This window comes from Humulus lupulus, chromosome 2 (assembly GCF_963169125.1).
Source record: "Humulus lupulus chromosome 2, drHumLupu1.1, whole genome shotgun sequence".
NCBI classification, from domain to species: Eukaryota; Viridiplantae; Streptophyta; class Magnoliopsida; order Rosales; family Cannabaceae; genus Humulus; species Humulus lupulus.
In genome coordinates, this window is record NC_084794.1 from 36,928,137 (window position 1) to 36,952,100 (window position 23,964).

The window sequence follows — 23,964 nt, forward strand, 5'->3', positions numbered from 1 at the left end:
CAAAACATTGATTTTAGAATATGTTGAGACTAACAAACAAATTGCAGATATCTTTAATAAAGCCTTAGACAGGGTCAGATTTGATTCCCTCAGGAAGTCCTTGGGGGTTTGTTTTATTTGAAATTGGCAATAAATTGATTATCTTGCCTTACATAAGTGTTTGCGTAAATCTCTTGTCCTGTTTGGAAGAAATTTGATGAGCATATTTTTTGTATTTTAGAAAATGATCGTTATAAGTCTTATACTTTGTTGGAATAAAAAAACTATATTTGAAAAATTATAGACCATCCAATTTATATTTGATCAAATCATTATCTTTGTATGAGCATTCCTAGTCCAGTTTCTTTTTCAGGCTCCATTTTGGAAAAGAGCTATCTATACTAATGTGTGAAAGTCGACACTGAGTAAGTTGGTACCAGGTAATTAGCAATTATATTGGAGGATACTCTACCAGTGTAAAGGGCTACCATCAGTATAAGAGTTATAGCCTCCATTATGGTTACAAATTGGAAAAAGGCTAAAATCGCCAAATATGGGCAATGACCCTAGCTTTAAAAGGCCAAAAAGAAACGCCAAATTGATTACACTTGCACACACACATGCCTGTTGACTAGACTGTGTAAGATGGTTGTAAGACTCATACATATAATGAATTGATTCAAATATGTTTTGTGCTTAGGTATATTTTTCGAATTATGGTCTCTTAGTATTTTATTTATAACTAATTTCTCTAATTTGTGAAAAATATGGTTATCTTATTTATTTTGAACAGGACTTAGCGTTTACATGGACACATATGGTATGGCAATCTACACTCTATTTTCGGAAATTTTGTAATAAACATAATTAAAAAAAATTGAAAAATAAAATTTGTTATCTACCGTGTATTTTTTTTTTTAAAAAAAAAGAGGTTGAAAAAATTAATTGATGCAATTTATTTGTTTTATCTCAATATATTCTAAAAATATTCAAAAAGTTTTCAATTTTGAGGTGTGAAAGAATTTGTTTTAAAAAGGGAGATATTTTGGCATTTATCACTAAAAATCCAGTTACCCATTTTTGGTTACCCATTTTTGAAATTGCCTCATTTGTGTACCGAATACTTTATATATTCGGAGTCCCTTTGGTTGTTTTTCTAATCAGTGTTTTCTTGTTAAATCTCTCACATATAACCGAAGTGTTTAGGGTTTCTTTCTTTTTGTGTTTCACTTGTTTCTCTCTTAGCAGCCATGAAGACTCGAGGACGTGGTTCATCTTCCAAGTCCGTGAAGTCTCAGCAGGAGACACTTCCTGAATCTGTTCCCACTGCCTCTCCTTCGGTCCCAGCATCAATCCCTGTTGTCTCTCCTACTCCAGGCTGTCGTTCTAAAACCACAGCAAGAAATAAGGTTCTTGCTCTTTCGGGTCCTATAAGTTCATCTGTTCTTGGTGCTTCTACCAAAGGAGTTACGTTCCCGAATTTGGATGCTGAGCCAATCCCAGCCTCGCGCGGTTTCACTCGCTTCTCCCGAAGGTCAAATAAAAGCCAAACCGGCCTTGGCAACTAGTCAGTCCAAATCAATTTCTACTAAAGATGTGTCTGCTCCATCTGATCATGACTCTGAATCCTCACTATCTCCTGATGTGTTGACACCCAAGGCAAAGGGCAAACGTAAGTCCAAAGTTGTTGGGTCGAAGAAAGGGAAAAAGGCCAAAGTGGCTCAATCTAAAGGTACCAGCTCCATCTCTGATTCATCTCCTTTATCTCTTTTTAAATTAAAGGCCAAAATCAATCCTCCCCCATGCACCTCATCGGAGGATGTCTCTCCCGAGACGGAAGACTCTCAGCCTGAGTTGGACCCTTCTTTGACCGAGCCAAATCCTGAAGTACCTCTTGATGATTTGGCTAAGGAGACTGAATCTGAAGACGACCCATCAGAAGCCTCTCCTGTTGCATCAGACCCAAAAGGCACCACTCCATTGGCATTTCCCGAATTGTCTTCCAAACTTGCGAAGAAAAAAGGTGTAACTCCCTGGATAGCCAAGACCGTTACACTGTGTGTTTATAAAGTGCCAGACTTACTAATCAAGTCATTTAGTTAAAATCGTGATACTGGAACTATAAAAAAACTAGGGTTTAAAATGGTTTGGTCTCAAAAGCCACTTTTACATTAAGAAACGTTATATGTTTACACGGGATCCCAAAAATACAAGTTTAAAGATCGTTTACAAAAGTTACAAGGTTCAAGTACAATAACCAGCCTTACTAAGGCAAAACAAACAGTTAGGTAATCCATGTCTTGACCCACTCCTCGACCATGGTGATGGAACAGCTGGCTATGTACATTCCACCTCGGAGCTCTCCATCTCAGGCTTGGTCCAATCTGCCTTTGCCTTTACCTGCACCACGTAGCACCCGTGAGCCAAGGCCCAGCAAGAAAACATAACAATAGAGGACAAGCAATCAACAGACAAACCCATATCTCACAATGCATCACAAGTTCTCAAACTATAATCATTCAGCATAATCAAGTATCCAACATGTTAATCATATCAATTCATATCATATATCACTGCACAAATGATAACTAGGGCTAGTGCTCTCGGGCTGCTCTCTCCGTTATCCCACTGACTCCGGCCCGCTTAAGCCGAGCTCAGTGAATATTCTCGGCTACCAATGGCCAAGCCGCGCCCTGTGCGCAAATACTATGTACGGCACTCTGAGGCCTCTTTTACATGTCCCATGGCATAATACCATCATTGACACGATACGATTCTCGAGAGCACTTAGTCCCATCACAAACATTTAATCGGGTGCAGTTCTCTTACCTTTCAGCTCACTAGCTTTAATCCCTCGACTCCTTGAGCACGATCCCCCTCGAGCCCTAGCGCTCACCTAAACACAATCATGAGCCAAAGTCATTATCGATCCCCAAGTTCAAAACCTAGCCTCGGGGCTAGTCCTGAGCCCCCGGGAAGTCCTAGTTCCACCAAACAAGGTGGTGGAATCATACCCCGAACCCTAGGTCAAAAGCCCTTGCAAACAACCTTAAAATCCCCTTCAGAAGGCAGGGTAGCGCTACAACGCTCATGGGAGGGCGCTACAGTGCTACAAACAGAAGCCAAAAACCCCTCAGCATCTTGGCCTAGCGCTACAGCGCCCAAAGGCTAGCACTGTAGCGCTAGTCACAGACAAACCAGCTTCAGTTTTCTCTTCTTGCGATTTTCTCGAACCAACCTCAACCAAAACTCTTCCAAATCTTCCCCAACCTCAAAAACAACCTTATGACCATATTCCACTCATCCCAAGCACCCCAAATATCTAGAACTCAAGCACATGCATCCACAAACTCAGAATTCACCATAGCCATTCCTAAACACTAAAACTCAGCAGAAACCAATTGAACAGCAAAGTTAGAGTTTAGACTTTATACCTTTGATAGGATTTCGACCACAAACTATCTCTAGACCTCCTTGGCTTGCTTCTCCTTAACCTTTGCCCTGAATTTCCCCAAAGTTCCCCATCAAACTCAACTTATACACCATAGTTCAGAAACCAAACAAGCAACTGAAGAAATTACAGAACCTTACCTCAAGTGATGGCCTAACCTTGCTAAACCCTTGTCAAATCCTCAATCTTAGCTCAGTAACCTTGTGGTTTAATTGAACTAGCTCTCCTCTGAATTTTTCTTCAAGAAGAATGGAGAAAAGTGGTAAGAGAACCACAAACCGACTCAAGGGGAACCACTCTGTTTTCCTTCCTTTCTTTTCCTTTCCTTTTTCTTTCTTTTCAGACTTCTGTAATATTCTACAAATCCCACTAACATAAAGCCTCAGTAATACCCATCTTTAAAAGCCAAATGACCTTAATGCTCTCCCTATTAATTCCAAACCCTTTAATCCACTTAGGGGCATTTTAGTCATTTTACCCAATTCCCGCTAACTCCTCGAGTGTCTCTAATATTTCCCGCTTAATTCCCAACACCTAATTAACCACTAATAATATTCCTCAATATCCAAATAAACTCCAGTATATTCGCTAAATTCCCATTTATACCCCTAAGCTCACCCCAAGCCGGGTACGAATCCCCGCCATGACTTTTCCGCTACTTTGCTCACTAGGATCGTCTCGAGTCACAGATCATAGGTATATCCACATAATAATGTGGTCTCGACAATTATCACATATATCAATACAACTATGCCCATAATGGCCAAAATTACGATTATGCCCTTCTAACCTAATCAGGGCCTACATGCATACTAATACACATAGTCATGCATCTCAAATATTCAAATAGTCATATAACATGCTTTAAATCATAATCATGCATCTTAATCATTAAAACCACACATAATTCCCAATATGCCCTCCAGGCACACTAATCAAGGCCCTTAAGCCTTATTAGTGAGTTTGGGTCGTTACAAAAGGTGCTCCTATTCGTACCTCAGGTTCTTTCAAAGCTCATTCTCTTACATTCTGTTTTAATGATAATGAGAAGAACATGAAATTTTATGACCATCGTCATTTTATAAGTGAACGCAATTTTCTTTTTGCTCCTCATCGTGTTTTTGGGGTATTGCTTACTTTAGAGGAAAGAGGTTGGTTGCGATCCTTGTCTGGGTTTGATGGGTTTGTGCCTCGGGTTGTTAAAGAATTTTATGCAAATTTTAATGATGAGTTATTATACCAATCTTCTTTTATGTTCCATAAAGTTTATGTTAGGGGTCATTGGTATAATTTTAGCCCGTCCGATATTGCTAAGGCTCTCAATCTCGTCCCTGTGGAGATTGATGATTCTATTGAATTTGCAAAGGACCAAGTTTTGTCTGAACTGGTTGGTCAGGCTATGGTGTGGGAACTGAGCACCTCTCTTCGAATCACCGATCTCACTCATTACTATGGTGCTCTTTTCAAATTTGCTATGTTTAATTGGATGCCTACCACACATTCCTCCACCATCACTCAAGATATGGCCTTCCTGTTGTTCAAAATTGGTACTGGAGTCTCCATAGATCTTGGAGCTGTTATTTTTTACCAAATCATGTCTCTAAGTGGTGCCAAACGTAAGGGGCAACACTTGCTGTTTCCACAGGTCATTTACAAACTTTTGGACTCTCAACGTCATCTAAAGAAGTCTCATGAGACCTTGACTTCCCTGGTTGGTCCCACCTATACAGTCAAAGATGATCATCCTCCATCCACAGCTCAGAAAGTCAAAGGAATTAATCTTGCTGGTCCTGCTTCTGGAAATGTTGTGACCGAATCTCCTGCTGTCCCGACAGATCTTACTGCTGTCCAGACAGGGATTCAAAGGCTTTCTGACCGGTACTCTCAAATTGAGGAGACTCAGCGCACCATTCTCACTTCATTGTCCATTCTCAATGCATCCAACTCTCCTGCCCCATGATGATCCCAGCACCGTTGATCTATTTTACTTTTGTTAGTTGTAAAAGAACACTTAATATGTCTTTCTTTTGGTTTCATTTATTTGTTCTTTGGCATTTTTTCAGACAATGAGGGGGAGAGAGTACTCTATTTTTGGCACTTTGATTATGTTGACCTGCTATTTCATATTGTTCTTGGTTAACTATGCTTTGGTTATCTATCGCAGGGGGAGTCATTTTTTGACTATTTTGTGACTCTTATGTTTTTTAGCACTTACTTGTGTTTTGTAGGGATCTTTTAAAAATAGATATTCCTTGTCTATAAAATTGCCAAAGGGGGAGATTGTAAATCCTATAATTGGCATTTTATAGAAATATATTTTTCTTAAAAGATAAATTGGTTGATTTAATTGTTTCCTTTTATTATAATTTTTGGAAATGTCTGTTTTCCTTTTATTATAATTTTCGGAAATATTTGTTTTCCTTTATTATATTTTTCAGAATTGTTTGGTTTCCCTTATTATAATTTTCATAAATATTTGGTTTCCTTTATTTCAATTTTCGGAAATCCTCTTTCCTTTTGTGTGAATTTTGGTCAATAATGTGCTTCCTTATTTAACACATATTGTCTCATTTTGTTTATAAAGGAAACAAAGTTTATTGCAAATATTCGGTACTTACCCAAAGTTGTTTTTGGATTATTTCCTGATATATTTTCGTGCAGCTCAAGGATTGCAATTAGGAAACTGGTTCTTAATGTCATTAATTATTGTTTCCTTTTTTGAGCTTGTTTTGATCCGACACAGGTCTGAGCTGTCCCCACCGATATCGCATCTGTCGGATCAGCATCTTCTAAATAAGGAAACTCTTCGACAATCAAGAATAACTTCTATGATTCTTGCCTTTATTAGAAGAATTCTTTCTCAGCCTTTGTGAGCACGAAAAAAGACTCTATAAATAGGGCTGTAAAGGCAGTGAGAAAAGTGAACTCTTTGGTGCATTATTCGTGAGCTTTATTGTAATATTTGTGAGAGTTCCTCTTTGTATTCAAGATCATAAGTATTCACGTGATCTTGTAGAATTATGTGTGTTTAGTTTTTAGTGGTGAGTTTATACCATATTCATGAGTGAATACACATTGTAATTTGAACACCACATTTATAGTCTTCGGGAGAAGATTTTTTACAAGCCTTGCATCGGGAGGATGCAAGCACTCGCTGGCCATTGAAGGGAGTTCAAGTGGTTGAGCGTTTCAATCAAGCTCAGATTAGTGAAGAGAAGTACAACAAGTTGCGGCAAATCTCAAGAGGGAGTCTTGTTTTGTTTAAGTCAATGTTTTTGTACTTGTGATTCTTTATTAATTGGTTATATTCTCTGGGCGTGGCCCCAAGGAGTAGGTTATCCGAAAGGGTTTCTGAACCTTGTAAAAATTCGTTGTGTTCTTTATTGTTTTGCACTGTCTTTTTATTGTGTTCAGTTTCTGTCGTGACAAGTTTGGTTTCTGTCCCGACAGAACTGTAATCTGTTTAAACAGTTAATTACCATTCCGCACTTTAATTAATTTACTTGGTTTAATTAATTTGGTAATTACTAAAAACAGAATTTCAATGCACAACAACTTACAAACACCAAACAATTAATTACATTGTAACTTCCTCACCCAATATAAGTCCTCATGTCCTAGCTTCCCTTCATACAACAAACAAAATCTATTACAAACATCAGTTTGTAATAGATTTTGACATATCCCTAAATTTAAAATCTCCAAACAACAAACCTAGAATAACTATAACAACAAAATATTTATTAAAATAATATTAGAACACAAATCAACATAAACCATAATATGATTAATACAAAAAAACAATAAAAACATACATTAATAATCTGATTTTTTTCTTTAAAAAATTTGACGCTCTGCTAAAAAAATTAAAGCAAGAGACAAATATTTTTTTAATTATAAACTTTTTAATAATCAAATCTCATTCTTTGAACAATAAATTAAATACAATATAATGCAACACAGAAATCTACTTTTTTTAATAAGACCAAAATAATTTTTTTAATAAATATTATGAAACCAATATCATTAAAAAAATACATACACTAGTGGTGGTCCGAAACTCCGGCGTGGAGTCTAAACTCCAGCGTGGGGGGTTTTGAACATAAATACAAACAATTAAAAATAAAAAAAAACTACATACAAACAATTAAAATTAAAAAATTAATACAATATATACCTGATAACTTGGGGGTTGTGTGTGGTGGTTGTGGTGCTCGGATAGTGAGGTCTCAGAGAGTGAGAGAGGGGCGGTGGTGGGGCAGTGTTGCCTTGCATCTAAGAGAGAAGATTTGACGTTTTAAAATTTGAAGAGAGGAGAAGAGAACGAGAGATGGACGGACGAGGGGTTGTGATAAAATTTGAAACTACTCAAGAGCATTAACGATGAGACTCGCTGCTATTAGTATTCTCCCGCCGCTAATAATAATATTAGCGGCGGATAGTCTGCCTCTACTAAAGGTGATTATCCGCCGCTAATAGTATTAGCAATGGATAGTCCACCTCTAATAAATGTGATTATCCGTCGCTAATAAATTTAAAAAAAAAATCCCTTCATTTCCCGGACATTTCATCTGGTGTATTAGCGGCAGACTACCCGCCGCTAATAATGGTAAGTCTGCCGCTAATATATATTATTATATTTTTTTAAATAATCACATATTATTAACGGCAGACCCCGCTGCTAATACTCTGTATAGGGGTGTTCATTGGATGACATCCAATGTTTTTAAGCCCATCCGATCCGATCCAATCATCCAATTGGATGTTGGATTTTTGGAACCGATCCAATCCAATCATCTTGAACCAACCGATCCGATCCGATCCAATGGATGATTGGATCGGTTCGGTTCCATCCATTGGTTATCCGTTGGATCGGATCGGATCCATCCGATCTTTTAAAACCTTTATTTAGGCTGATTTTTAAAAAAATATATATATTATTTCAATTATAAAAACACTAATTACTCATCCAAATAATAAAAATATTTAATTGTAATGATTTAGAAGTTTACAACACAAATCTAATATAAAATTAAAAACATAAGTCTTAATAATTTGTAGGAATCCAACATAAAATTAAAAACATAAGTCTTAATAATTTGTAGGAATCCAACATAAAATTACAAGAATACATCATAATTAAATAAAAAAGTTTAGTACATCAAATATAATATATCTAAACCGTAAATGTAATAAAATATAATATATTTTAACTTTAAAAAAAAAATATAATATATTTTTTATCTGAATATTAATTGGATGGTATTAGATCATTATTGGATTGGATCGGTCGGTTAGATCCATTGGATTTACATGTCATCCAAGAACCGACCGATCCAATATTGGATTTTTAAAAATGGCATCCGATCCAATCCAATCATGATTGCATATCCAATTTTTAGCGGTCGGTTGACATTGGATCAGTCGGTTTGTTATTGGATCGAATCGTTTCTGCACAGCCCTAACTCTGTATAATACCAGCAGACTGAATCCGCTACTAATAGCTACGCCGAAAATAACATTAATTATTGTAGTGGATCATCTGAAAAAGAGAAAAGAAGGTTGGATGGTTAGTGGATCATCTGAAAAAGATAAAAGAAGGTTGGATGGTAAGATATTTGAGTTTTGAAGGAAGATGATAAAGAATCAACCAGGGTTGAGTTGGAAAGCTTATAAATGGGAACAAGGTACGAGAAAAGAATGGTTAAGGAGCAATTGGAATCCACCAAAGCACTATTTGGAAAAGCTGAAGACAAATCAAGAAGAGAGAGAAAGAATTATTTTAACAACGAAGCAATGGTTAGAAAAAGTACACCTAGAGAAAGGTCCATCATATCTACTGTGTCTCTATAAAATTTTTGCCATTGATTAGAATATCAATGGTATGCAATTGAGCCGTACTAGTACACGTGTTTCTTGCGCCCGCTATATAGCTCTATACTCTTTCTTATTATATATAAATTCCCCTTTCACTTCATATTGTCAGCATCATCTACATCAATTCCAACTTTCATTTCTATATATCAAACGATATAGTGCTAGTGTGCACCCGTGAGCATATTTATAGTTCTTGAAACATGGGTAGCCTTGACTTGACCTCAAGCGATGACTCTTCTTCAAACGATTTTAAACCCTTAGACGTAGAAGAATTTCGCAAACAAGCCCACCAAATGGTCGACTTCATAGCCGATTACTACACCAAAATTGAGTCCTACCCAGTTCTCAGCCAAGTACAACCTGGTTTTATCCGGACTCGGTTGCCCCGTAAGGCTCCATCACAATCTGAATCTCTCGAAGCCATTTACAAAGACATTAACAGTATCATAATCCCAGGCATGACCCACTGGCTCAGCCCTAACTTCTTTGCATTTTTCCCAGCCACCGTCAGCACCGCTGCCTTCCTCGGTGAAATGCTCTGCACTGGTTTTAACGCCGTCGGCTTCAACTGGTTGGCATCTCCTGCCATGACGGTGCTCGAAATGGTCGTCATGAACTGGCTCGCCAACATGCTCCAACTCCCAGATACCTTCTTCTTTTCCGAAAACGGAAATGGTGGCGGCATCATACAGAACACAACGAGCGAAGCGATCCTCGTGACCCTCATTGCGGCACGTGACAAAGCGCTCGAGAGAATCGGTGTCGACGACATGCGAAACCTCGTTGTCTACAGCTCCGACCAGACCCATTCGATGTTTGCAAAGTCCTCCAAGCTTGCGGGAATACCCCCCTCCAACATAAGAACAATCCCCACGAATCTAGCTGGAAGTTTCTCCCTGTGCCCGGAGAAGCTCCGGCGGATGGTAGAGGATGACGTAGCAAAAGGGTTGGTCCCTCTGTATCTGTGCGCGACGGTAGGGACGACTTCAACCACTGCAGTTGATCCCGTGGAGATTCTTGCTGACGTGGCGACGGATTACGGAATGTGGTTCCACGTGGATGCTGCGTACGGCGGGAGTGCGTGCATTTGTCCCGAGTTCAGACACTACTTGAATGGAATCGAGCGAGTTGATTCACTTAGTATGAGCCCGCATAAGTGGCTACTCAGTTACCTCGACTGTTGTTGCTTGTGGGTTAAGAGGTCTGACGTGTTGGTGAAAGCTTTGAGTACGAATCCCGAGTACTTAAGAAACAAACTCAGCGAGTCCGATTCGGTGGTGGACTACAAAGATTGGCAAGTGGGCACGGGTCGAAGGTTCAAGTCAATCCGGTTATGGCTGGTGCTGCGCTGCTACGGCGTTGAAAATCTTCAGAACCATATTAGGTCCGATATTAGGATGGCCAAACAGTTTGAATGGCTGGTAGGGTCCGACCCGAGATTCGAAATCGTAGTACCGAGACGTTTTGCGTTGGTGTGCTTCCGGTTAAACCCGAATCTGCAAGATGAGTCGGGTGATACCGAGTTGTTGAACCGAAAGCTTCTCGATTGGGTCAACTTGACGGGAATGCTTTATATGACGCACACAATAGTTGGTGAGGTATACATGTTGAGGTTTGCTGTGGGGGCCACGCTTACAGAAGAGTCCCACGTCATTGCCGCGTGGAAGCTGATCAAAGATGGTGCCGATGAACTTCTTAACTCTTAACACTGAAATAAAGGGGAAAAAAACACAATTTATTTTTATTTCTGTTTGATGTAAGGTAGTCTATATTATTGGGTCGTTATTGGCTTTGACTTTGTTGCTTTGAGCTAAATAAGGAATAAGTTCCGAAATGTTATGTTAGAGCATCTACTTTGATGCACCGCTAATAGTGTAATGTTGTGTTAGGGCAAGTTCTTTATCATCCAGAATCTTTCGTCTAATAACAGTGTTCATCGGAACACAAATCCGATCTTTATACATCAACAAACCCATATCTGATACTGTATTATCCCTAGACACTCTGTTGCAGATTTTCTTAAGTATGTGCAAGTGTACACAATCATTGAATAAGTAATATAATGAAAGTAATTTTTATTGTCTCCTCAAGAATTGCCAAACAAATATAGTAAAAATCATCATCAAACAATTTGGGGTACAATTAACTATCCCTTTTTTTTATGACTTAATCAATTGAACTAAAGAACAAAAAGAACTAAACAAGAGAATTAATTTAGGCTTTTAACAATAAAGCTGGAAAATGACAAATTGTGATTACTATGATGATAAAAGTTAGGTATATCAAATCCCCATAATTTGTATTTTTGCCCCTCATGTTGCAACAAAGTTCATAGCAAAGTTCTCTTGTAACTAGGATTTCCAATTTAATGCACATGCCATTTTTCCAAATGCTCATGTTAAGGTTCCATCAATTAGATTCACATATTCCTATGCTAAATTTAATTTCAAGAACATAATTCCAAGCATCAATCCTTCAAGTTTGCAAGGTGAATAAAATATTCCTAAGTTATTCACTAATCAATAACAAAAGTATCAACATGCATCAATCAAGCATTTCTACTAATTTTTACCGTTCCGGAATTAAATCTAGCTTGTCTCTCACCTAAGTTGATCATTCTCAAGCAAGAGATTTGCACAATAAAAATAGCTTAATTGAACAAGAGAAAATTTTCATAAAACAGTCAACAATTTGGGGGCATTTGCAAATTAGGGTTCATCAATATCCCTAACACAAACAATTTAAGTCATAGTAAAAATACCCAAGTCACCACAATAAATATTCAACATTATCTCAAGAGTTCAAGAAAGAAAGAAAAAGAAAATAAAATTATATGAAAGTTGAGTTTAGAAAAACAAACCAAATTGATAGAGATATTCTCTTCTTGTCTTCTAACTCTTAATCCTCTTCTTCTTCTAGCTTCCTTCTCCTTCCTCTTCTCTTCTTGATGATTTCAGCTCAAAAAATTTCAGAGAAGTCTCTTCAATGGAGCATGGGCGCCTGGTTCTCTCTCTCTCTCTTTTTTTTTTCTTTTCTATTTTCTTGGTGAAGAAGAAGATGTCTTTTTGGGCTCACAAAGGGTATAAACCCTCCCCTTCTCTCTCTACACGTGGGGGACAACATCCTTTTCCTTTTTAGAATTTTGCAGCTCCTTTCCACCTCATCTAAGTACATGCCAAGTGTGCAAACTTTATGTTGCTGACTGCCCACACTTTGCTGCAGCAAAGTTGGCTGATGTTGCAACAATTGCCAGAATTTCAGCTCCAATATGATTTCCTTACACATGCTTCACTAAGCTTTCCAAGCACCCTCTTGCTATGCCTTCAAAATAGATACCACATTTTTAGAACATAATTTAATTATTTTCCACAAGAGTTATCATTAATTAAAACAAATTACACAAACAAAGTTAAGAGACAAAATGACTAAAACCACACAATAACAGCACAAACACTCTATTTCATGTAACTTTTTAAGTCCAAAAGCTCAATTAATAACTCTAAAATATAGAGTTATCACACTCCAACTAGGACGTCCTTTATGATCTTTGTCAGTTGTGGATCACCCAATTTACATTCCTTTATCTTTTCTAACTGCGTAGACTGTAGCGTGATATTGTCCAATTGGCCCACCAACAACTCTATACTAGCTCTAGTCATATCCTCTCCCAACTCTCTAGATATCAGTTTCGCATTGCATATCTGTCATGGACCCTTCCGACTTAAGGCATCTGCCACCACGTTGGCATTTCCCATGTGATATAGGATTTCACAATCATAATCCTTCACCAACTCCAACCAACGCCTCTGTCCCATGTTCACATCTTTCTGTGTGAAAAAGTACTTCAGGCACTTGTGGTCAGTGTATATCTCACACTTCTCCCCACAAAGGTAATACTTCCATACCTTTAATGCATATACCACTACTGCCAACTCTAGAACATGAGTGGGGTATCTCTGTTCATACTCTTTCAACTGGCGTGATGCATAGGCAATCACCTTCCCCGACTGCATAAGAACACAACACAAACCCTCATGTGAGGCATTACAGTATATCCCAAACATATCCTGGTCTATCGGGAGACTCAGAACTGGAGCTGTAATCAATCGCTGCTTCAGTTCCTAGAAGTTGTTCTCACATTTATCTCACCATGCAAACTTCTGATTCATGCGTGCCAATTCAGTTAATGAAGTGGCAATCCTTAAGAACCCTTCCACAAAACGCCGATAGTAACTTGCCAATCCAAGGAAGCTCTTGATCTCTGAGGCATTCCTTGGCCTTGGCCAATCTTCGACTTCCTCAATCTTAGCTGGGTCCACCTTGATACCATCCCTACTGACAATATGACCAAGGAAAGTTACATGAGGTAACTAGAACTTACATTTCTTGAACTTTGCAAACAGTCTATGTTCCCTGAGTCTCTATAGAACCAACCTCAGATGTTGCTCATGTTCTGACTCTCACTGAGAATAAACCAGAATATCATTGATGAAGACGATCACAAACTGATCTAGGTAATCTTTGAACACCATGTTCATTAGATCCATAAAAGCAGCTGAGGCATTAGTCAACCCAAAGGACATGACTAAGAACTCATAATTCTCATATTTGGGGCGAAAAGAAGTCTTGGGAATATCTCACTCCTTGATCCTCAGCTGGTGATAACAAGATCGAAGATCTATCTTTGAGAATACCATCTTACCCTGAAATTGATCAAACAAATCATCTATCATTGGTAGAGGATACTGGTTCTTGATTATTCTTTGTAGTCAATATACATTCTCAGAGAACCACCTATCTGTTGGAAAAACTTATACAGGATCTTTATTTATTTTCATGTAGATCTAATATTAAATAACTTAATATGAGATAACCTAGAACATGTATCTAAAATTGAATTCAAAGAGAAATAATGATAAGAATACTTACATTATACGCAGCAGAATGAAAGAGTCATTTCTTCAGTTTCTCTAACCCTTGTATCATTTCTGTCGTAGAGTATTAACAAGAAATTGAACCGTTCTTCTAATTTCTTCACAGTCTTCCAAAGTATCCTCAGAATCACCTAGACTAGAGTGAGAAATTCTCCACACATGAGATAGATACAGAGAGAAGAAGAGAAAAGAACAAAAAGGTTTATAAAAAGGACTTGTGTTTAGAGAAAGTCTAAATCCTATCAGAAAACCAGTGATTAAACTTATGTCTGTCATCTCTCTAAGCACTCATTTTATAGACTCAATTAAGCCATTTAATTAATTTAAAAAATCAATAAAATAATAGCCAATTAAAAGCCATGGGTTGAAATTATTATGGACTTTAGGCCTGTGAAATTTCCCATTAAATTATAAGCAGACTGGACTTAAAATCAATGCATGTATTATTTTCTATTGATTTAATTAATTAAATAATTATTTACATCCTTTATCAAATTAATTATTTATAATTTAAACCTTGATTTAAAATTCTTTATTAATTTAGATACCAATTTATCTTAATTAATAAATCTGTCATAATTTCTCTTTTCTACTCTAAATTACCTAACTCTGTGAAACAATCCAAAATTGACCTGGTCAACTTTGATAATTCTAATTGATAATTAAATCAATTAATTGAGACTATCTAGATGATTTTATCCAAGGCATAGTGGGGACCATGGGTGTAACGCCCTGGGTAGCCAAGACCATTACACTGTGTGTTTATAAAGGTGCAAGACTTGCTAATCAAGTCGTTTAGTTGGAAACGTGTCACTAAAACCATTTTTTAACTAGGGTTAAAAGATTTTGGTCATAAAAGATACATTTAATTTAAATAAACATTTCGTACATGGGATCCCAAAAGAAATAGAGTTTAAAGGACATTTTACAAAATTTCAGGGTATATACGACTATTGGCAACTCTAAGGGGAAAATAGATATTTAAGGTTCTCCTGTTTTTGTCCATCCCTCAACCGTGGCGGCCAAGTAGCTGACTATGTACATTCCACCTCTAGAGCTCTCCAAATCAGGGCTGGTCAAGTTTACCCTTGCCTTTACCTGCACCACGTAGCACCCGTGAGCCAAGACCCAGCAAGAGAACCATAACATCATAGCATGATCAATGATAATAATAAGATAATTCATTAAGCATAACCATATATTCAGCAATCCATAGCATTCACATAATCAGTGAACATAATCAGCAAATCACAATCTAATATTAAGATATCTAGCAGATCATATTCAACAAAATAACATAAATAACCAAGTCATACAAGAACCAAGGTCGACGCCCTTAGGTCGCACCCTCCGTTTACCCCACAGACTCCGGTCCGCTTAAACTGTCCTCAGCTGCCAGTGGTTGAGCCACGTACTATGCGTCAATATTAACTTCGGCACTCTTAGGTCGCTTATTTCATGTTCACTTGGCGTAATACCATCATACAGTAATGCATACAAGTATAGGGAACCCTTAGTCCCAACATAGTCATACAACCGGGTCCAGTTTTCTTACCTTTAATTCTGAATGCTCTGATTACGAGAAACGACCCCTTGAGCACGATCCCTTTCCCGACCGAGCCCTAGTGTACACCTAGTCACAAACAAGATAAGGGATTTCTATCAATAATAATTGAATAAAGGTTTTCGGACCAAGTTCTAGCCTTCGGAACACCGAATTCCACCAAACACGGTAGTGGAATTGATCCCGAGCACCCTAGGTTAGGTTCCCACACCTAAAGCCTCCTCAAAGCCTCTTAAGAGCCACGGCCCTAAGGCCCCTATGTTGCGGCCCACCTCCAACTAGAGGCCCACCCTCCCCAAAAAGCAGTCACGGGTCGCGGCCCTACAATCCCCATGTCGCGGCCCACCCTCCAATTCGACTCCCAACTATTCTAGAGGGTCGCGGCACACCAAGAACAGAGCCGTGACCCGACCCCTTCGAACCCAAAAAAGTCACCATTTTCAACAACTAAAACCCAACCAAATTGCCCAAAATCATTCCAATAACATGATTCAACTATCACAATAGCTCCAATATGTTCCCAGTAACAAAACCTAACAGGATGCTAGTTTAAAACCTCATGTAAACCTCCAATTCAACCTTTAACTTTAATAACCCAAAAACACCAAAAGTCAACAAAGAAGTATAGAATTTTAATAGCTAAAATAATAATTCAAAATCTTACCTTAATTATGTCTGAACCACCAAATTGTTACTGAATTAATCCCCAAGATTCCAGCTTAAATCCTTGAGTTTCTAGCCCAAATTTCCTTGGTTTCCACAAGTTAGCTTAAGAGAGAGTTTTAGAAGGGTATGAGTGAGCTCAAAGAAAGAGGTGGGTCGGTTTAGGCAGCTTCTACTTATTCCTTGTTTTTTTTTAATCTTACTTAAGTTAATTCCGAGGCTCGGGGTACCAAAAACGTCCCCGAGGGAAAAATGGTAAATCTCCCCAATATTCCCTCCTAAAGTCTCTCACTTCAAATATATCTCCAATTATTTATTTCCACAACCCGATAACCCAAATAAATATCTAATACCCAAAATACCCCTTGACTCGCCTCGAGTCAGGTATTGGGTCCCGTTGTGACTTTTCCGCTAACTGGCTCCCTAGGATCGCCTCAAGCCGCATGCTACAAATATATCCACATAATAATGTGGTCCCCACAATTATAACATATAATCACATTTATGCCCTTAACGGGCTAAAATTACAAATATGCCCCTTTAAGCTAAACAAGGTGCATACTAACACCCACAAACATGCATTTCATATATCCATATAATCATATAAGCATGCTTATCACAGAATCATGCATTAAATCATTTAAATCATACGTAAACAGATTATTCCTCCTGGCATACTAATCAAGGCCCTTAAGCCTTATTAGTGATTTTGGGTCGTTACAACTATCCCCTCCTACTAAGAATTTCGTCCTCAAAATTTACCTGAATAACTCGGGATACTGATCCCACATCGCTGACTCAAGCTCCCAAGTCACCTCCTCGACCTTGTTATTCCTCCATAACCCTTTAACTAGAGGAATCGTCTTGTTTTGTAGAACCGTATCTTTCCGGCCTAAAATCTGAACCGGCTGCTCTTCATAAGAAAAATCTGTCTGCAATTCCAAATCCTCATACTTCAACAAATGTGTTGTATTCGAGACTTACTTTCGAAGCATAGATACATGGAATACGTCATGAACTCCCGACAACGATGGTGGAAAAGCCAACCTCTATGCTACCTGACCGATCCTCTCTAGGATCTCGAAAGGTCCAATGAATCGAGAGCTCAGCTTGCCCTTCTTTCCAAATCTCCTCACCCCTCGCAGTGGTGAAACCCGCAGAAACACGTGGTCCCCAACCTGGAACTCCACGTCCCTACGCTTAGGATCAGTGTAGCTTTTTTGTCTACTCTGTGAAGCAAGCATTATAGCTCGGATCTTCTCAATAGTTTCATTAGTTTTCTGAACCATGTCCGGCTCCAAATACTTCCTCTCACCCATCTCATCCCAATGGATAGGCGATCTACATCTCCACCCATATAACATCTCATATGGAGCCATTCCAATTATTGACTGATAACTGTTGTTATATAAAAACTCAATCAACAGAAGATACTTACTCCAAGATCCCTCAAAGTTGATCACAAATGCCCTAAGCATATCCTCCAACACCTGGATCGTCCTCTCAGACTATCCATCAGTCTGAGGATGAAAGGTTGTGCTAAACTTCAACTGAGTCCCCATGGATTTATGCAAACTTCCCCAAAACTTGGAGGTATATATAGGATCTCGGTCTAACACAATAGACTTAGGAACCCAACGGAGACGAACAATCTCCCTCACATACAACTCTGCATACTATTCCACTGTATAAGTCGACTTCACTGGAAGAAAATAAGTTGACTTGGTGTATCTGTCCACTATCACCCACACCGAGTCATGAAGCCCCGCTGTCCTGGGTAAAACTCCCACAAAGTCCATTGTAACATCCTCCCATTTCCACTCAGGGATGCCCAAAGGCTGAAGTAACCCTACTGGTCGCTGATGCTCAGCTTTCACCTGCCGACAGGTCAAACACCTGGCTACGTACTCCACTACATCCTTCTTCATTCTAGGCCACCAATACAATGTCTGCAAATCCTGATACATCTTCGTGGTACCCGGATGAAGTGAGTAAGGTGTAGTATGAGACTCATCAAATATCTCTCGTCTGATCCCTACATCAGCTGGAACACAAATTCGCCCCTAATACCGTAGCATACCAACCTCAGAAATAGAATAGTCCTTAGCTACCCCCGCTAAGACATTCTCTCTAATCTCCCGTAACTATGCATCCACCAATTGACCCTCCATGATTTTCTCTAATAGGGTCGAATGTAAGGTAATGTTGGCCAATCGGCCCACCACCAGTTCTATCCTTGCTCTGGTCATCTCATCAACCAATTCTCTAGAAATCTGAATAGAACTAAATAATCGCCTCGAGCCTCTCCGGCTCAATGCATCCGCCACCACATTGGCCTTCCTTGGGTGGTAAAGAATACCATAGTCATAATCCTTTACCAACTCCAACCAATGCCTCTATCTCATGTTTAGGTCCTTCTAGGTGAAGAAATATTTCAAACTCTTGTGATCGGTGTATATCTCGCACTTCTCCCCATACAAGTAATGTCGCCACACCTTCAGTACGAATACCACTGCCGCCAATTCTAGATCATGGGTAGGGTACCGCTGCTCATACTCCTTCAACTGTCGTGATGCATAAGCTATAACTTTCTCATTCCGCATCAACACACAGCCCAAACCTAACCTTGATGCATCACAATATACCACAAACTTTCCTTCCTCCGAAGGAAGACTCAGCACAGGTGTAGTTTTAAGTCATTGCTTCAATTCTTGGAAACTGTTCTCATACTTCTCTGACCAGACGAACTTCTGATTTTTTCGTGTCAATTCTGTCATTGGTGTAGCGATCTTTGAAAACCCTTCCACACATCGTCGATAATAACCTGCTAACCCGAGGAAACTCTGAACTTCCGAGGCGTTCCTTGGCCTCGGCCAATCTCTCACTGCTTCCACCTTAGATGGATCCACCTTAATCCCATCTACGCCAACTATGTGTCCAAGAAAGGTCACTTATGGTAGCCAAAACTCACACTTCTTAAACTTGGCATATAATCGATGTTCTCTTAACCTCTGCAAGACCTGTCGAAGATGTTGCTCGTGCTTTGCCTCTGAACTAGAGTATACTAAAATATCATCAATGGAGACAATGACGAACTGATCCAAGAAGTCCTTGAACACCCTGTTCATTAAGTCCATGAAGGCTGCTAGAGCATTGGTCAAACCAAATGACATAACCAAAAACTCATAATGCCCATATTTCGTTCGGAAGGCCGTCTTCGGTATATCCTTGTCCTTGATCCTCAGATGGTGATAACCAGATGGAAGATCAATCTTCGAGAATACCATATTTCCCTGCAGTTGATCAAACAAGTCATCGATCCTTGGTAGAGGGTACTTATTCTTGATGGTCAACTTGTTCAATTCTCTATAGTCTATACACATCCTCAAAGTCCTGTCCTTCTTCTTCACAAACAAAACTGGGGCACCCCATGGTTATTAACTAGGCCTGATGAACCCCAAATCCAGAAGCTCTTGTAACTGTATCTTCAATTCCTTCAATTCTGCTGGTGCCATCCTGTATGGTGCTCTTGACACTAGTTTTGTCCCTGGTGCTAACTTAATAACAAACTGAATCTCCCTGTGCGGCGGCAGCCCTGGTAGATCCTCAGGAAATACATCTAAGAACTCACAAACCAATCTAGTCTCTCCCGGCCCTGCTGGCAAAACGCTAGTAGTATCCATCACACTAGCCAGGAAACCTATACATCCTCCTTGTAGTAAGTCTCTGGCTCTCAACGCTGATATCATGGGTATACGAGGTCCACATACCGTACCCACGAACACAAAGGGTTCCTCTCCCTTAGGCTCAAAAGTCACCATCTTCTTCCTGCAGTCAATAGTAGCCCCATATCTGACCAGCCAATCCATCCCTAGAATCATGTCAAAGTCCTCCATATCTAACTAAATCAAATCTACTAAAAGCTCTCCATCATCAACCATCACTGGCATTGCTCCAATCCACCTCCTAGAAACTACCAGTTCCCCTGTAGGCAATATAGTCTCAAACCCCGTAGTACGGTACTCACTAGGTCTACACAATCTATCAATTACCTTACTAGAAACAAATGAATGTGTAGCCCCAGAGTCAATCAATACAGTAAAAGGAGAGACAGCGCTAGAAAGCTGACCTGTCACCATCGAGGGACTAGCCTCGGCCTCTGCCTGTGTTAAGGTGAACACTCGAGTTGGAGTCAAGCTGTCCACCTTCCCTATTTCCCCTTTCTTCACTATTGGGCATTCCTTCTTGAGATGTCCCACTGTCCTGCACACAAAATAGGCCTTGGCCTGACACTCGCCCTGATGGCGTCTTCTCCACCTCATGCACTCTGGGTAACTCCTCCATGTGTCACCGCCTCCTTGACGGCCACCCTGAACACCCTGACCCCTCCTATCATGGCTAGCAATGGTCGAAGTGTCAAGGATCTTCCTCTTCAGATCACTGGGGCCTCCGCCCCTACCAGACCCAAAATATGGAGGCACCGCTCTGCGACCCTCTCGCCTTGCAGCACTCTCCCTCCAGATCTTGTTCTCCGCCTCCTCAGTGGTATGAGCCTTCTCAACAGGCTGGGCATAGGTCATCCCCCCAGGTACTGTTGTAATTCTCACATCTCGAGCTATCATAGCATTAATCCCTCTGATAAATCTGTCCTGCCTAGCTGCATCAGTAGGCACAAGATCTGGTGTAAACTTCACAAGTCTATCAAACTTCATGGCATACTCTGTAACTGTCATGTTGCCCTGTACCAATCCCACAAATTCGTTCACCTTCGCTGCCTTGATGGCAACATTATAATACTTCTGACTGAACAAGTCCTTGAATCCATCCCAACTCAAAGTAGTAACGTCTCTGGTCTGTGATGCCACTTCCCACCAGATGCGGGCATCCTCTCTCAGCATATATGTGGCACATGCCATTCTTTCATGACCTTCTACCCTCATGAAATACAGGATAGAAGTAATCATACTTATCCATTGTTCAGACTTCAGTGGATCAGATCCTCCCTCAAAGGTTGGAGGATGTTGCCTCCTGAACCCCTCATACAACGGCTCCCACCTATTCCCAACTTCCATTGGCGGAGCGACTGGTGCCACTACAGGTGGCACAATGGATGCAGCACTCCCTAAAAGAGCTTGCTGCCTTAGAAGATGGATCTGTTCATCTTGGCTCTGAAGCTGGGCTTGCATGTCTACCATAATCTGCTGCCAGTTCTCAAGGACTGGCAGAGGGTTCTAACCCTGGTCATCATCTCTAGTCTCAGACCTGGTGTCGACTAGTCGCATAGATCGCCTTGGATGCATAGCTATCCAAGTTAATCTGCAATCAATGACTCGACAATCAGACTATGATGACAGGGTAATAGCCTTTCCATAACCCGCCATTGGGAATCCACCAAACACAAGCAATCAAGATATAATAGTTCATCCAAATATTCATGCACATGCACCAGCAATGCTAATGAGCATGCCCCAACATCATCATACATCAGTCAAAATATAAACATCCATCCATATATTCATCCATATGTAAGTAGTATACAAGTAATCATTTAAGATATTCATTTACATGCATGGCAATGCTGATAAGCATGCCTCAATATTGTCACACAACACTCAAGGGCCAGGCCCTATCAGAATCTCACGCTCCCTACTCATCAAACAAACAACAACAATCATAGTTCTTTCCAATCACTTAAGCATATAAACATGTATACACATTTACCAAACCCTGAGTCGAGCTTGTCTTTAGCGGCGAATGTACATGTCCAGCCAGTCTTCAGGAACCCTTAAACCTAGACCACTCTGATACCAAGTTGTAATGCCCTGGGTAGCCAAGACCATTACACTGTGTGTTTATAAAGGTGCAAGATTTGTTAATCAAGTCGTTTAGTTGGAAACGTGTCACTAAAACCATTATTGAACTAGGGTTAAAATATTTTGGTCATAAAAGATACCTTTCATTTAAATAAACATTTCTTACATATGATCCCAAAAGAAATAGAGTTTAAAGGACAATTTACAAAATTTCAGGGTATATATGACTATTGGCCACTCTAAGGGAAAAATAGACATTTAAGGTTCTCCTGTTCCTGTCCATCCCTCGACCGTGGCGGCCAAGCAGTTGACTATGTACATTCCGCCTATAGAGCTCTCCAAATCAGGGCAGATTAAGCTTACCCTTGTCTTTACCTACACCACGTAGCACACGTGAGCCAAGGCCCAACAAGAAAACCATAACATCATAGCATGATCAAAGACAATAATCAGAAAATTCATTAAGCATAACCATATATTCAGCAATCCATAGCATTCACATAATCAATAAACATAATCAGTAAATCACAATCTAATATTCAGATATCCATCAGATCATATTCAACAAAACAACATCAATAACCAAGTCATACAATAACCAGGGTCAACACCCTTAGGTCGCACCCTCTGTTTATCCCACTGACTCTGGTCCGCTTAAACCGATCTCAGTGAATATTAAGCTGTCCTCAGCTGCCAGTGGCTGAGCTGCGTCCTGTGCACCAATATTAACTCTAGCACTCTTAGGTCGTTTATTTCATGTTTGCATGGCGTAATACCATCATACAGTAATGCATACAAGTATAGGGAACCCTTATTCCCAACATAGTCATACAACCAGGTGCAGTTTTCTTACCTTTAATTCTGAATGCTCTGATTACGAGAAACAACCCCTTCAGCATGATCCCTTTCCTGAGCCCTAGCATACACCTAGTCACAACCAAGGTAAGGGAATTCTATCAATAATAATTGAATAAAGGTTTTCGGACAAAGTTCTAGCCTTCGAAACACCGAATTCCACCAATCATGATAGTGGAATCGATCCCAAACACCCTAGGTTTCCGTACCTAAAACCTTCTCAAAGCCAAAAATGCTCTTAAGAGCCATGACCCTAAGCCCCCTATGTCGTGGCTCGCCTCCAACCAGAGGCCTAGCCTCCCCAAACAGCAGACACGGGCCGCATCCCTACACTCCCCATGTCGCGGTCCGCCCTTCAATTCGGCTCCTAACTGTTCTAGAGGGTCGCGACACACCAAGAACAGAGCCGCGACCTGGCCCATTCGAACCCAAAAGAAGTCACCTTTTTCAACAACTAAAACCCAACCAAATTACCCCAAAATCATCCAAATAACATGATTAAACTATCACAATAGCTCCAATATGTTCCCAGCAACAAAACTTAACAGAAAGCTAGTTTAAAACCTCACCTAAACCTCCAATTCAACCTTTAACTTTAATAACCCAAAACACCAAAACTCAGCAAAGAAGTATAAAATTTTAATGGCTAAAATCATAATTCAAAAGCTTACCTTAATTTTGTTTGAACCACCAAATTGTTACTGAATTAACCCCAAGATTCCAACTCAAATACTTGAGTTTCTAGCCCAAATTCCCTTGGTTTCCACAAGTTAGCTTGAGAGAGAGTTTGAGAAGGGTATGAGTGAGCTGAGAGAAAGAGGTGGGTCG

The 23,964-nt window shown here is 39.7% G+C and overlaps 1 protein-coding gene across 1 annotated transcript; it reads left to right on the forward strand.

The window, feature by feature from the left end:
• Nucleotides 1-9,432: 9,432 nt before the first annotated feature.
• On the forward strand, nt 9,433-11,357 carry LOC133815971 (tryptophan decarboxylase TDC2-like). The gene has a single exon (XM_062248715.1). It carries the CDS (start codon nt 9,508-9,510, stop codon nt 11,011-11,013), a length of 1,506 nt encoding a protein of 501 aa, XP_062104699.1. The 5' UTR covers nt 9,433-9,507; the 3' UTR covers nt 11,014-11,357.
• Nucleotides 11,358-23,964: the final 12,607 nt, after the last annotated feature.